At 42.9% G+C, this 16,126-nt stretch overlaps 1 protein-coding gene across 1 annotated transcript in view; it reads left to right on the top strand.

Moving 5' to 3' along the window:
• Positions 1-16,126, top strand: part of LOC142932019 (transmembrane protein 178B) — an 85,195-nt gene that overhangs the window by 35,953 nt on the left and 33,116 nt on the right. The window contains exon 2 of the mRNA XM_076076213.1: positions 4,304-4,417. Within this exon, the coding sequence (XP_075932328.1) occupies positions 4,304-4,417 (114 nt within the window). The remainder of the gene's footprint in view (positions 1-4,303; positions 4,418-16,126) is intronic.

Below are 16,126 nucleotides of genomic sequence, written 5' to 3'. Positions count from 1 at the left end.
CGATGGAGACACCCAGGAACTTGTACTCCTCCATCATGTCCACATCCTCTCCCAGAACTCTCAGCGGTTGTGGAGCCGTCGTCTTCCTCCTGAAGTCGACCACCATCTCTCTGGTCTTGGCCACGTTCAGACGCAGGTGATTTCCACCGGCCCACTCCACAAAGTCATCTACTACTGCCCTGTACTCCTCCTCCCGTCCGTCCCTTATACACCCGACCACTGCAGAGTCATCAGAGAACTTCTGCAGGTGGCATGACACAGAGTTGTACTGGAAGTCAGTGGTGTATAAGGTGAGCAGGAAGGGAGACAGAACAGTTCCCTGCGGGGCTCCAATATCACTGACCACCCCATCAGACAGCACACTGCCCAGTCGGACAAACTGTGGTCTGCCCGTGAGGTAGTCAGTGATCCAGGAGACGGTGGACGCGTTAACCCCCACCACCCGCAGCTTCTCACTCAGCAGCACTGGTTGGATGGTGTTAAATGCACTGGAGAAATCAAAGAAAGTGATTCTCACAGAGCAACCGGATCCGTCCAGGTGCGACTGAGCTCGTTGCAGCAGGTAGATGATGGCATCGTCCACCCCCACATGCGGCTGGTATGCAAATTGCAGAGGGTCCAGTGAGGATTTCACCTGCGGCCGGAGGTGGGCCAAGACCAGCCTCTCCAGCACCTTCATCACATGAGATGTGAGGGCAACTGGTCGGTAATCATTGAGGCCAGATGGTGTCGTCTTCTTAGGTACAGGAACCAGGCACGACGTCTTCCACAGCACCGGGACTTCCTCCTGCTTCAGGCTCAGGTTGAAGAGATGTTGCAGAACATCAGACAGCTGGATGGCGCAGGTCTTCAGGACCCTGGGGCTGATGCCATCAGGTACTGCAGCCTTGCCTTGGTGGAGTCTCTCCAGCTGTCTTCTCACCTGGCCAGTCGTCACAGAGAGGGGGGGGAGGGGGGTCATTATGTCGGTGGTGGCAGAGCCCTTTGAAGTGGAGGGCTCTGAGTCCATGCAGCTCACCAGGGGGGACAGAGGGGGAGGTGTTTGGGAGGTGTGGTGTGTGGAGGAGACAGATGAGGGCTCAGAGCTAAACCTATTGAAGAAAGAGTTTAGCCCTCTCCAGGGAGCCCCCTGGTTGTCTGCCTCCAACCTTGAAGCCGGTGATCTGCTTCATCCCTGTCCACACCTCCTTCACGTTGTTCTGCTGGAGTTTGGCCTCCAGCTTCCTCCTGTAGGTGTCCTTGCACTCCCTGAGCTTTATCTTCAGGTCACGCTGGACTGTCCTGATCTCCTCCCTGTCACCAGAGTACAGGGTCTCTACCATGATCCTACCATACCTCTACTGTTATTTACAAGCTCCCATCTGTTAATATAGTTTTCTGTATTCTGTACTTTTAAACAAATACAATTTTATGCTTTTTAAGTGTAAATTACATTAACATTAGGTGTATTGTTGTTTGTTGTAATAGAAGTATTTGAAGTTGTAACTGCGCCAGCTTAAGCGCCATAGTTTTATCAAATAGTCTCTCTGTTTGAGCGATGGGGTGCCGACTGCATATCTGATAAAGAGATAGTCATGAATGTGTAATTACCATTGACAGCAATTGTGGTCTCCTGGGTTTGCTTTTTTATGCCAGTGTGTGTGTGTGTGTGTGTGTGTGTGTGTGTGTGTGTGTGTGTGTGTGTGTGTGTGTAAGCAGAACAGAGCAGAGGCAGGGGGTGTTATCCTGATTGTCTCTTTTTGTGCAGTTCAATTCTCCCAGGACTCCAATAATGCAGTTTTCAGTAAGTCTTGCCAGAGATAATTAGAGCAGACATGCAGTAATGGTGCCAAAAAAGGAAGCTGCTCTTTCTCCAATATCCAGGTTATTACAGTTCTGGTATGCACATACAGTATTATAGTGAGTGCAAATATCACAAAATACCACCAAAAAGTCACATCATAAAATGTATTTACACTTGTCTTTGACAAAGTGCAATAGAAATATGCTTAACCAATTATGATGTACATGTACTAACCGTGTTTCCATTCACGTATTTATTTGTTGATCTTTAAGTATTGCATTAGAAAAGCTGTTTGGATATAATAAAGTTTGATAAAACTTCCTAAATCGTTCAGAAAAGTTTTTTACGCTTGTGGTGTTTTTGCCTTAGTCGAAAAAGAGTTAATGTTGCTAAACGTGATCTGGAAACGCCGTTGCGAACATTGGAGTTGCATTACTGATTGTAATGATGTTTCTGCTGTCGGCATCTTCCCGGATATTCCAATAAAGAGCAAATCCTGGTCTTTGTCTACGGACAGCATGGAATGTGGCCAATACAGCTGACATGAAAAAACAATTGAGACTTGGCCAATTGAAACAAGCTCCTGAAGACCTATCTCCATACATACAAAGTCAATGCAAAGACGCAAGTAGACGCGAATCCCGCCAGGGAGTGAGAATGAGGCGAATGACACGACACGAATAATGCATCTCGGTGAAATTCAGAGAGATTCCAAATAATTTTATGAACCCAGACACGACGACGTTTAGTTTTACACAACTTGTACAACGCAGCAATAGCGGTTATTTCAGCCATGAAACCTGCCACCTTCCGTGTCCAGTTATTGAGAGCAACCCCCCCCCCCTTTACTGCCGCAATGTCACTCTGGTATTATAGAGCAGTGATTCTCAACTGGTGGATAGCAAACCAAAAGTGGATCGCGGACCCGTTTTCCGTGGGTCTCGGGCCTTTGCCTGAAAAAATAAATATATAATCCTGTGCTTTTATTTTGAAGGGGATTTTTTATGCAGCGGAGAGCCGTCTATTCACACTCCTTAATAATATTTGGTGTTAATGCTAATGCTAATATCAGCAGAGGATAAACTGAAAACAATACCTATATGACACTATAAGTAGACAAATTGAAGACATGTCGGATGACTTCAAACAACAGACCACAGCTCGAATTTAGGCAAACAAAGCCGTTTTACTGGTTTACCTGAAACGTGTGGGACGGGGACTGACAGGAACAATTTCTCTGCACTAGAGAGCTCCTACACTAAGACTAGGCAAGGCAAGGCAAGTTTATTTGTATAGCACATTTCAACAACAAGGTAATTCAAAGTGCTTCACATAAAACCATTAAAAGCATCAAAACATAAGGCAAAAAGGGAGATTTAAAAACAATTAAGAACATTGATTGAAACATTAAAAACAGTCATTAAAACATTAAAAAGCAGTGTAAGAAATAAAATACAGTAGTAAAATGCAGAAATGCAGGAAATTGATTAATATATTAATTGAATGTGGTTCAATTAAAGGCAGTAAACAGAAAAGTCTTGAATCTTGATGTAAAGGAGCTGAGGGTCTCAGCAGACCTGCAGCTTTCTGGACTTTGTTCCAGATAGGTGGAGCAGAACAACTGAACGCTGCTTCTCCATGTTTAGTTCTGACTCTGGGAACAGAAAGTAGACCGGTCCCAGACGACCTAAGGGGTCGGGATGGTTCATAAGGTAGCAGCAGATCAGAGATGTATTTTGACTAGAGGACATTTTCAGCTCAGGTTCAAACTGCACCATCTTTTCATTAAATACATTTAAGAAGTTGAAAATGTTCCTCGATTTGGGTCGCGGCTTGTCATTAAGGGGTGATGGTGGGTCCCGCAGCCAGACCAGTTGAGAACCACTCTATAGGGGCAATCCGGTCAAATGAAACCAGCAACATCTCTAAATGTTTGACCAAACAACCAATGCTGCCTTTTTTAACACATTTGTTCTGGCTTTTAGAAAACATTTCATGACTTTCTTCCCCACTGTTGTGATTCAGTATTTCTACAGCTCAGCGTGTCGCCATTAGTTCAGATTTCTTTGTGACTCAGGTCTACATTGCAAGTCAACCATTTATTCTGGAAATCCCAAACATCACGAGGCCAGGGGACTCAGAGACAAGTATAATTATACAGTGAATGACTCCCTTGACTGATTAGTTAATAGCTTTTGAAGAACATCATTTTTCTGACAGTCATTGTGTCAGTCAGAGCAGGTAATAGAAATGTATGTTGAAGGTCTTGACACAATAGGGTCTCATTCAACAGCATATTTATATCGTTTTAGGAAAGAAGAGTGATTTGCAAGTGTCTGAGTATTTAATTAATAACTGCAGACATAGCCTCTCCAACTAAATAATGTGGAATAATGTCATCTTAGCATTTCATTCATTCCTGCTCTGTGTGTCAGAGTGGATCATATGTAATGACCCATGAGTCAGTGTTATTTCTTTATTTACAGGTTTTTAAAAAATCTTTATTTTTTTTCTCTGCAGGTTCCATTGCAAGATGCTCCTACATCAAGTATCACTACTCCTCGGCTACGATACCCAAAAACCTCTCCTTCAACATCACCAAGACAATAAGGCAGGATGAGTGGCACTCCCTCCGTAAGTCTGCTCCACATTCTTTTCTTTCTTCTGTGACAGCATAAAATTTTTTTGTTCATGGAAAGGCTTTAAGCTGACTACTTTTCATTTCACTCTCTGAAAAGTGCTCATACAGACATTTTTTGTAACTTAACAAAGCAAGATAAATAGAAACGCATTAGCCAGAGAGTTATTCAAGGCTCTGTCTATCTTTATGTTTAGATGACTTTCCTCAATTGACGGGGGAACAGAGGGATGTTTGAAGGCAATTCTAATTATCAAGAAAATGTTTAAAACAAAAATTTGTAGAGCAGAGGAGTCTAAAAATGTGGAATATGGTAATTTAGACAAAAAACACGATACAGGAACTGGAGGTTGCTGCAGCTCGGCGGCAGCTGTGAACCAAGACGTTGGTTCCGCCACCGACCCAGGAACTGGCGGCACTTCAGCTATTTAACTTAGACTACGAGGCCCTCCAAAGGCCAGGCAGGTTCCCAGGAATGGGTTAGGGGCTGGGGCAGGCTGAGAAGCAGGCTGGACACTGGCAGGCTGGTGGCTAACTGGCTGATGGCTAGGTGACTGATCAGGGGTGTTTAGGAATTCCCTAGTCCAGTCAGGCAAAGAACCCACTAGTGATGGCATTGATGAAGCCTCCCTACGTGCCAACCTCAGCGCAGCCTCTTCCATCTCCCTACAAGGAGCTCTCCTTTACTCTCTGGTAGCAGGGGATGGACCCAAACGCAGAGAAACATGGAGGAACAGAGGGATGCTTGATGGTGATTTTAATTATCAAGAAAATGTTCAAAACAAAACTTGCAGCGCAGGGGAGTCTAAAAATGTGCAACCAAAAATACACAAGGAAAACCTGAACGGGTAAAACTCATAAACAGGATATGGTAATTTAGACAAAAAACACGAGGATACATCCATGATGGCAGGGAACATACTGTGAAGCATAGCAGCGCAGAACAGAGCAGGTAGCATAACAGACAAACCAACATTGACACAGGGGACACACAGGGGACACACAGGGGACACACAGGGGACACACAGGGGACACACAGGGGACACACAGGGGACACACAGGGGACACACAGGGTTTAAATACACTGGGGAGGTGCAGGTTATTAGACCCAGGAGGATTCAATCATGGGCGGGGCAGACAATCAATCAGGTGGGAAAACATACAAAGGCAGGAAGTGAAGTGAACACAAGGCACAAGAGGCAGGGAAATTCAAAATAAAACAGGAAACAAATTAAACAAAACCATGACAAGGCAGTGACATTTCTGGTTGGGTACAGTAGAGATTTGCTGGTCAAAGCTTAAACCTAAATTATTTGTTCCAAAATGTTCCATATATGTTTTTCTTATTGCCCCACTTGTTGTTCTCCTACTTGTTATATGTATATTTTATTTACCCTCAAGTGAAACAGCCTGTGCAAATATCCCTGTTAAATTACTAGTGTTGAGACATGCTTCCTGCAGTCAAAAGCAGATCTGTTTTTTTGTCTCTTAGTCTACATTTGGTAAATCAGCAAATTGCAGATATCTGTTTAACAGTTTATGGCATTACATGTAGCATATTTAGCTCTAGACCAATGTACAGTTTCCGCCAGGAGATCATCAACCTCAAACAATTCCTTTTAGTTCCAGCCAAGGACAAAAGACATCCCATTCAATGTTCAAAATAAGAGAAATGCTACTGTAAATGCTCTGAAAATGCTTGGTACAGTTACTACCATTTTCTGCTTTGGGTTTGGCTCATATGCAGGAACAGGAAGGATGTTTTCCATCTTCACTATATCAGCAAGCTCAGGAAAACACATAGCTTATATTTATGGCAGGAAGGTCACCCCTCCCCAGTCAGAGATGTTTAATGTTCTTATTACCGGGCCTATCCACACACCATCTCAGTGCTCCACTATTCTAACCGATGGCCTGTCACTCTGATGTAGGTAAAAAGCAAAATAGCAAAACCCTGTCCACTGATTGGGCATCTGCACTCACTGCATACAACAAGAATTGCCAGATAAATCTCAGCACTAATGACCTTACATGATGAAATTAAATTACGTGAAGGCCTCGAACTAGGTAGTCTGGACAGTCAGTTTGTAAGGAGTCATGGGTTTGACTAGAGATAGACTGATCATGGGTCAGATCTAGCAAACAGTCAGACTTAAGACTAGGCGTGGGACAAAATATTGATACGGCAATATAACGTATTACCTCCTTTTGCGATACGTTATCAATATTTTTTGTTGCTCTCGATAAAGATTAACTCAAACCCTTAAGTGGGGTAACTGACAAGGCCTGCCATTTGTTTTATGACAGCGACGGCACACACAGTGCATTTATTCAACATTACTCAGGGTACAATAATGTGACCTTCCAACTTTAAGCAGGCGATAGGAGGAGCTCTGTGTGTCTTAAACAGAAGACATAATATCTGTTGAAACTACTCTTACACTATTTTTTCTTGTCTAAATCTGGTAAATCACTGTATTACTTCAATCTGTTTGACAGTTTATGGCATTGCTTTCAGAATATTCATCTCTAGACAAAAATGACAGTTAATTTCATCATAGATTAAGCTTCCATTATCACCGGGGTTAGACCTTGAGGCTATTTGCACACAGACATAGTCACAATAGGAGTAGGAGCAAAGAATACGTGCTCCTAATGGAGAGATGGATGCATCTACAATTTTTCAACATCTGGCACATTAAACAAGTGTTAAAACAAAGACTGGTTCATTTGTTTAGCCATTTTAACAAATCTTTATGCAGCCAGTCCCTAAAAGTGAAAGACCAAAAACTGCTTTTTACGTACAAGTAACCCCACTTCAGCTCAGCCCTTCAAAGCTGTTTAGTCAGCAGGCAGAGTTTAATAGTTTGCTGTTCATATTCAGAGATGTCCTGGACCAAATCCACCCACTCTGCCTCGGGCCTTGTATGGATTAAGTAAGAATGACAACCTAATCTTGACTTTTATGAAGTGTATGAAATTGAGCTCAGGCAGGCCTGACAATTTTTCACACTCCCATTACATAGATTTAAGAAAGCAGTAGGGTGACATTGACACTGCTTCAAAGACTCAAAGATGAACATGATACTCATTTGTTTCTGTCAGTCACAAAAGCTGCAGTAACTCACAGCGGCACAAAAACCAAAAGCCCCTTTTCTATTACTGCTGAACATCAAAGCAGAGAGTACACAATATCCCTCTCCTGCCCCCATTGTCTGTCACAGAGGCAGACAGCACTGAGGATGCATACTTTTTTTCATGTTTGTTTTTAGAGATGTTTTTCTCATTCTACAGTTTAGGGATTTTGCTACTTCAAAAGGAAGTGCAAATTGTGAGCTAGGGAAAGCTGTCAATGAGAGACAGTGTATAATCCCAGGTAGCAGCTGAAGGTTGTGGCTGAGGCTAATTGTTCACCAGGAAGCCCCCCCCCCCCACTCAATCTCATCATCCTGATGTGGCTGCTGCTGTTCGTAGATTATGCAGTGAGCAGTCATGCATGAAGATGACAGGGATTTACCTTATTGAGAAGCATCGAGTTACTGCTATTTAAAAGCTTTGCAGCTGCTTTCATCCTCTTAACCTGATAAGGTAGAACCTCCACCCCATCACAACCTCTTTCACACTCCCAAACAGCACAAACAAACTTTTTAAAACAAAAACGATATCTGTCCAGACAAGCGTTTTAATGCCATTTCAGAAATAATCTCCGTCCATACTAGCAAATCTTAAAATGCATATGACGGTGGAGATGGTTGTGGATTTCAGGAAGAACGTAGCTCCACCTGCCCCCATCACCCTGTGTGACTCCCCCATCGATGCTGTGGAGTCCTTCCGCTTCCTGGGCTCCATCACAACCCAGGACCTCAAGTGGGAGCTTAACATCAGCTCCATCACCAAGAAGGCTCAGCAGAGGGTGTACTTCCTGAGGCAGTTGAAGAAATTCAACCTGCCAAAGACAATGATGGTGCACTTCTACACAGCCATCGTTGAGTCCATCCTCTGCTCCTCCATCACGGTCTGGTACGCTGCAGCCACTGCCAAGCGCATCATTCTCTCTGCTGAGAGGGTGATTGGCTGCAATCTGCCGTCCCTCCAGGACTTGTTCGCTTTAAGAACCCTGAAGCGAGCAAGAAAGATTGTAGCCGACCCCTCTCACCCTGGACACAAACTGTTTGTGCCCCTTCCATCTGGCAGGAGGCTGAGGTCCATCAGGACCAAGACCTCACGCCACATGAACAGTTTTTTCTCGTCTTCAGTCGGGCTCATCAACAAAGCCCGGGACCCCCACTGACTCTGACATCCCCAGAACAATTTCCTACCGGTCACTCCCCTGCACATCCCCTCTATGTTTCTTAGTTAAATACACTTGACACTTTTACATTACACTTACTGTACATCTCACTTGTTTATAGTCCTGTTATCTATTCGTCTGTGCACTTTATTTAATATTTCACTTTATTTTAAATTTTACTGTAAATTTTAATATGTTTCTACTTTTGTTTTGGGGGGGGGGGGGGGGGGGGGGTTTGGGCCTAGTTTCTGAAAAAATATATAATTTTTGATGTGAGGCAGATTGAATAATTATCAGTGTGTGCACTGTGTAAACAGCTTTAGACTTGTTGGAAGTTATATATTTGCACTTTTGACAGAGGCTAGCAGTTTCCTTTGCTTCCAGCCTTTGAGCTAAGCTAAGCAAAACACCTCCGATACCTCTGGTATATCCATTCTGCAAACACTGAGATGATATTTGATATTGAGAAAGAGGGAGAAAAACAAAAACAGTCTTTTGTGCAGATTGTTAGTAGATCATGCACAGTTGAGTTTATTTTCGCTCATACCGCTTAGCAAGCTATCATAATGGCTGTGGCGCACACCCAGACCTTTCCAAATCTCCCCAAAAAAACTGTAGTTTAATAGGCCTACAGTACAGTCTGTTTATAGAATATATACAGTTATTTTCCAGTTATCTGTTGCCATTAGCAGGAGGAAATGTGTTGCAATTGAGGTCTCCAGTTTTTTGATGCACAGCGTTTTATCAAATTAATTTAAAGGGGCACTCCACCAATTTTAAACATTAAGATCAGTTTACTCGATATGAGCTATAGGCCTACTAATAAGCCTGTATAATAATTGTCAAGTTTAATGATTTTGTAGTGATACCATCATGTTTATCTTGGACCTGGGGAATTTATAACAGTGGTGAGTGGAGTTTGAAAGACATGGCTATTTACCAGGCGGGGAGGGTTTAATGAAAGATGCTATTGAGTTGCATTTTGGGAATTGTAGGATCCAGCGTTTTGGAGCTTGACCCATTAGTGCAGTGATTTTCAACCACTTTGCCGCGAGAGATCGTCAGGTGTGCCGTGGGGAAAAGTGCAATTTCACTTAATTGGTCCAAAAGAATTATATTTAGTTGCCGCAAATAATTTGCCATTGTTGAGCGTCTGAGCTGCAACATGGTGGCTGGCTAAGTAATAAATACTCTTCCATGCCAGTGGGTGGCAGTAGGTAGAGCAATAATGACCTTCTTAATTTAAGACAGTAGAATTAAATGATGGGAGAGGTTGCAGAGATGAACAGCAATGGAGAAATATTTAGAAAAGGAAAAATGCAGACTCTGAACTGGGTCCTGGACAACATTCTAACCCAGATGAAAAGCCTCGTATGAGTGGTGGTCAAAAGAAAGAGAGAACAGTGAGCTCGACCCAATACAGCGAAAGTTATCTTTCGTTTGGATTTACTTTCTCCAGGGATCGGTATGTACATATTAGTGCTGTATTATGTTACAATGTGTCATTTTGTAACTTTTTCAGTTGTTGGTGTGCTGCGGATCTTTTTAATATAAAAAATGTACCGCTCAGAAAAGGTTTAAAAACACTGCATTAGGGACTAAATGTGTGGATAGCTCTGCCTCTGCTGCTTCCATTTTCACTATTGTTTTAAATCTGTTCCCCAACTTTATGAAAGTGAAATACTAATTCACTGGAATACAACATTAAATCTAACTAACACGTATCGCTCATGTAGATTCTGTTTCTATAGTGGATCATTTGTGTAGTGGCCAACTTTTTTACTTCAAGCTAATTTCCAAATCCCCATTTTTAAAATACTTGATGTTGTCAGTGAGGTTATAACTGTGAGTTCTCACTTTATGTAAGTAGCCAGTTATTTTCCTTGTCGTTTGCATTGTCGAGCACATGTAAGTTTGTGTCCTCTGTCCAAAAGCGGGGCGGAACTTGAGGGTTCTGTGGTCCAGCATGTCATCCACAACGGGCACACCGCTCATTAATTGCAGTTCGCATGCTGCATGCATGGTGGATATAGCCTGCTATGGCTGCATGAATGCTAGATAACTTTACAACCAAACTGTTCTTAACTTCCCTGGAGTCAACAAGAACGAGCCTTGGGCAAGACAATTAACCCCAAATTGCTGCCAGAGGTGTAGTAATTGGTGAATGGTGTGAATGTTTAGTCCTGATGTGCAGGTGGCACCGTGCATGTAGCCCCTGTCATCAGGTGTGAATGGGTGAAGTGTAGAAGCACTTCATGTCATTGTGGTTGGAGACAAGAAGGGCGCCATATAAATACAATCAATGGACTTGGACTCCTAACTTAAACCTTTACCACTGGAAAAATACCTTCACTTCACTGATTATGTCAAAGTAAGCGAATAATATGTAAATTAGGAAATGAATACCTCAGCTGCGCAACTTGGGTGTGTTTTTCCCCTGTGAGTGAATTTCCTGACTGAGAGACTTGATAGTAACTTGTAACACTAACAATGTTTCCGTCAGCAAACTACCTCTGCTAATTAAATCCATTAAATACTTTATAACCGCTGTGGTTATGTTAAAGCAAGCAACTAATACGCCTGTTTGGAAATGACCTCCAACCAGACTGTAGGCCTACTTCACTGGTGTTTCTGACCGTAAGTCACAATTTGGGTGTGACGCAGCTTTGTCATTGCAGGTGTATTGCTTAGGACGCAAGGAAGCGCAATGTTTCGGTTTTCAAGAAAGCTGCAAGCAGCAACACCACATGCCAAGCATTCAGCCCTTTCTGAACAGGCTTGTTTTGAACTGGCACTGCATATATATATACCCCAAATCTGTTGGGCTCTATTGTACAGTGAACCTTGTCAGCTGCACTGTGAAGGTCCTCCTTGCATTTGCAAGCAATGTATTGCATGTTGAGAGAGAAAGGTAAACACATGCAGTTATTTATGAGGTGCAAGAGTCACTGAGCTGTTGTTGGGAACATCCTGTATCATATGTCTGTGGGAAACATTCTGCTGGTTCTCTACATCCTCAGTCTTTTCTACCAGTGTCCTCATGATTTCATTCTATCATCATCACAGTCCATGTCACATTGTATTGACAGGGACGGGGTGTCAAAGCTTCCTGCATGTTCTCCTGCTGTCTGATGTCAAGTTAAAGGAATTATGCTAAGCAGCAGGCAATTATGGTGACAATAATTAGCAGAGGAATCAGTTTGTTTCCATATTTAGACATGGTGAATGGGCTGATTGGCATGACAAGCATTGCTCACAAACACACTTGCACACTGTCTCACTGTCCCTCATACATAGCGTGGATCTGAAGGCATATGGATGGAGCAGCAGCAGACATTGGTATGGATTCACTCCCTCTTGTTATGAATGATTGATGGGAAGTACAATTAAGCTTAATTAACAGAGCGGAAACACTGCAGAATCACATAGCTGGCAGTCCTAGATGCACCTCATTAGACTTTGTGTGCCTGAAACACATCCAGATTAGAGGAAATCAGTTGTCCAACCATGTGACCACAGTGTCCACAGGCCCAGTGATTCATCACCGCTCATCCATATAAAGCATCCGTCCTGAGGGAAGAGCTGTGAACTGTGTCCAGCAGGACGACCACTGTCTATAATCCAGAGAGGTTGTGTAGAAAGTCTGATATTACAAATAATGTGCTTCCATGACATTGAAGTTAGTGAAAGGAGACATGCTATGTTGTGATGCCTCATTTTCATTAAGAAACGGTTGTGAACAGAAGTCTAAACTTGGTTTAGGAAAAGATCAAGGTTTGGCTTAAATCAAGTATGTTATGTATGTATATAACTTAAGTTAAGTACGTAAAGTATGTTACATATGTGATGCAGTAAAGTATGTTACTTAAGTTAGAATAAGTCCATGTTGACTTTGGTTTTCACACGGGACACACTCAGCAGTCTCCTGGGTGAAAGTCCTGAGTTTGACACATGCATCCAGCTCCGATCTCCTCCCTATGAAGACTGTGCCTCTGTTTATACTACGATAACTGACTTCCTCCTTTACTCCCGTTATAATTACACTTGTCTCTAGAGGCAGCCCTGCACGTGCAAAACTGGCAATCGAGGGGTACGTGGAGCGCCATCGTTTGACATAATAATAATAATAAAACTTATTTATAGAGCGCTTTTCACAGACATAAAATCACAAAGTGCTTAACAGAGCAGAAATTTAAAAGCATAAAAAACACAATGTGACCATAGGGTCAATAAATTACATACATTGAAAAAATAAAAAATAAAAACATATTTTAAGAGCAGGTCTAGGACATGTGTTTTTACTCAAACGCCAGCCTAAAAAGGTGGGTTTTGAGCAGTTTTTTAAAAGTATTCACAGAATCTGCGAGGCGTAGAGTCGCAGGTAGAGCATTCCAGAGCCTTGGCGCCACTGCCTCAAAGGCTCGGTCACCATGGGTCTTAAATCGTGTGCGTGGAACTGACAGAAGACCTAGAGCGTTTGACCTGAGAGTGCGGGCGGGTGAATATGGGTGAAGTAGATCAGCTACATAAGTAGGAGCCTGACCGTGAAGTGCTCTGTAGGTGATGGTGAGCATTTTGAAGTGTATCCTAAATGCTGGGAGCCAGTGGAGAGATCGGAGTACGGGGGTGATGTGAGACCGTTGATTTGTCCTGGTGAGTAATCTGGCAGCAGCGTTTTGGATTACCTGCAGACGGTTAAGAGCAGATACACTGAGTGATGTGAAAAGTGAGTTACAGTAGTCAATGCGAGAAGAGATAAATGTGTGTATGATCATCTCTAGTTCAGGTGTTGATACTACAGATCTCAGTTTACTGATATTTCTTAGATGGAAGAAACATGATCTGGACAGCTGCTTAACATGGGGGTCAAACGACATGGATCGATCAAAGAAAATCCCTAGATTGCGCAGATTGCAATGGGCAGCAGAGGAGAGTGGACCAATACTCTGCCTGATCATGGGGACAAACTCATTTGGAGCAATAACTAGGACCTCCGTCTTAGTGTCGTTGAGTTGTAAGCAGTTTTCTGCCGTCCAGTCTCTGATGGCATTGACACAGTCCAGGAGCCTAGTTAATGTGAAGGCCTCGCTGGGTTTGAATGACAGATGGAGTTGGATATCATCTGCATATAAATGATAGGACACATTATAACTTTTTATAATCGGTCCCAAAGGTAACAGATAAAGGGAAAATAACAGAGGCCCCAGAACCGAGCCCTGCGGTACGCCACAAGACAGTGGAGAGGTAACAGACACAAAATCACCCACAGAGACAGGGGCGTCGTTAGGCTGAAGCCCCCCTAAATAATTTGTCATTATTGGCTTTAAAAAACAAACAAACACATGGACAAGTTATTTATAACTCTAACATGCTACATCTGTGCGTGCGTTCTGGTTTGTATGTTTTCTCCCCCTTCAAATTACAATCCAATAGCCTATCATCATACTTAACGATATAAAGTTGACACTGTCAGGTCCATTCTCCATCCATTGTGTGCGGTCCTTTTAAGAATTAGGATTTGGGAGTGACGCGGATATGAAAGCTAGTTTATCCGTCTTTCCTTTACAAGCAGGAAAATTATTTCTCTCTCTTTATTTGAGAAAAGTTCATATTTGTGTTGTCAAATTTCTCTATGACCCTGAAATTCTGTCTCTTGTGTCATCATATACTGAATGCAAGCAAAACTACAGAGCAAAATCACACTCTTTCTGATTGAACCAATCTATGAACTGTCTGAAACAATGGATATACCCCAAATGGGCCCCAGAAAAACATGCCACTCCCCTTGGGGCTTAGCCCCCCCTTTCTTTAAATCCTAGAAACGCCCCTGCACAGAGACATTGAAACTTCTGTCATTGAGGTAAGACGTGAACCAGTCTAATGCTATGCCAGATATGCCAACCCAATCACGTAGCCTCTTAATCAGGATGTTATGGTCTACAGTGTCGAATGCAGAACTGAGGTCCAGAAGAACTAGCACAGAGCAGTCACCTGCATCAGAACACATGAGAATATCATTTGAAACCCTCAGGAGAGCGGTTTCAGAATGAAGGGTCACTGATCACGGTTCTACTGTATATTCAGTTTATCTGGCAGAGCTTTGGGTTAGCAGACTTGTCTCTAATAACCTCACAAAGCAAGCAGTAGATTTCTAGCCTTAACTTACAAGCTGCTTCACAATAAAAGCCTCCCAGTAGTGTGGTGGTAGTGAGAAGATGTGGCAGCTACAGAAAGTGCACAGAAGGTATGAAGGAACTAGTGCATTGCCCGTTCGGGCAATTGCTTGGCCCCCATTAGTGCAGTTTGCACTTGTTTCCACCGTTAGCATATCCAGCATCCAGCAGCAACAGTAATAACAATCAATGAGCACAGAGCTTTAAAGGCCCATGACACACTTGACTCAATCAGCAGAGCCCTGAAGCCCTGCCCCCACTGATGCACACAGTGCAGTAAAGTTTATTCATATTAAACCTGTTGCATGTCCAAATTGCACCAACCTTGACACTGCACGTTCTTGGGTCCCCAGCAATACACCCGCCAAGTGTGAAGTATCTGTACAGTAATCTGTACACAAACAGGAAATCCCATACCAAGTTCTAGTTAACGTTTACAGTCACGCATTAGAAAGCATCCTGACTGGAAATATTTCAAATTGGCATGTGATGTGCATGGCCCAGGACAGGAGGGCTCTACAGTGGGTGATTAAAACTGCCCAGAACATCATTGGTAATCATCTACCGAGAAACAGTTATACCGGTGAGGAGAGGAAGTTAGGCTGTGTGGTTAGGCATGGTGTAGCTCAGTTGACTCGTCCAAGATAGTTAATGATTCAAAAACACAAGGGAGGTGTCTGTTAGCATCAGCAGTAGTGTAGGAGGTCTGGAACAGAGCCAGCCTTGGCTCATGTTGCTTGTCACGAAAGACAGTATGTGTGGATATACAGTGTATCAACAGCTCTGCTGCTGCCAAGTTACGTGCACTGTGCTGCACAGCTCCAGATTCTCTTTTACTCTTTTACTCTTTTACTCAGACACAGAATGGAGAATACAGTTCTTCAGTGTTATTTTACTTTGATCAGTGTTTATTACATTACATTACATTACAGTCATTTAGCAGACACTTTTATCCAAAGCGACTTACAATAAGTGTATTCAACATCGGTTTTCGAGAGAACAACTAGTCACCAGAAGTCATAAGTGCATCTCCTTTCTTCAAACAAGCATCTAAGAGCATAAACAGAGCCAACGTACAGTGCAGAAACAAACGAATGCAATAAGTGCCACAAACTAATAAGAAAACAATAAGTGCAATAAGCTAGTATGTATACAATAGATGCTAAGTAAATGCTAAGTGGAAGGCTCAGGGTAGTACTTCTTGAAGAGGTGAGTCTTTAGCCTGATGAAAAATGGGCAGC

Source organism: Anarhichas minor, unplaced genomic scaffold, assembly GCF_050575085.1.
Source record: "Anarhichas minor isolate MPS153535 unplaced genomic scaffold, ASM5057508v1 ptg000055l, whole genome shotgun sequence".
NCBI lineage: Eukaryota > Metazoa > Chordata > Actinopteri > Perciformes > Anarhichadidae > Anarhichas > Anarhichas minor.
Note: the sequence above shows the minus strand (reverse complement) of the source record. Positions and strands in the feature narration are given on the sequence as shown.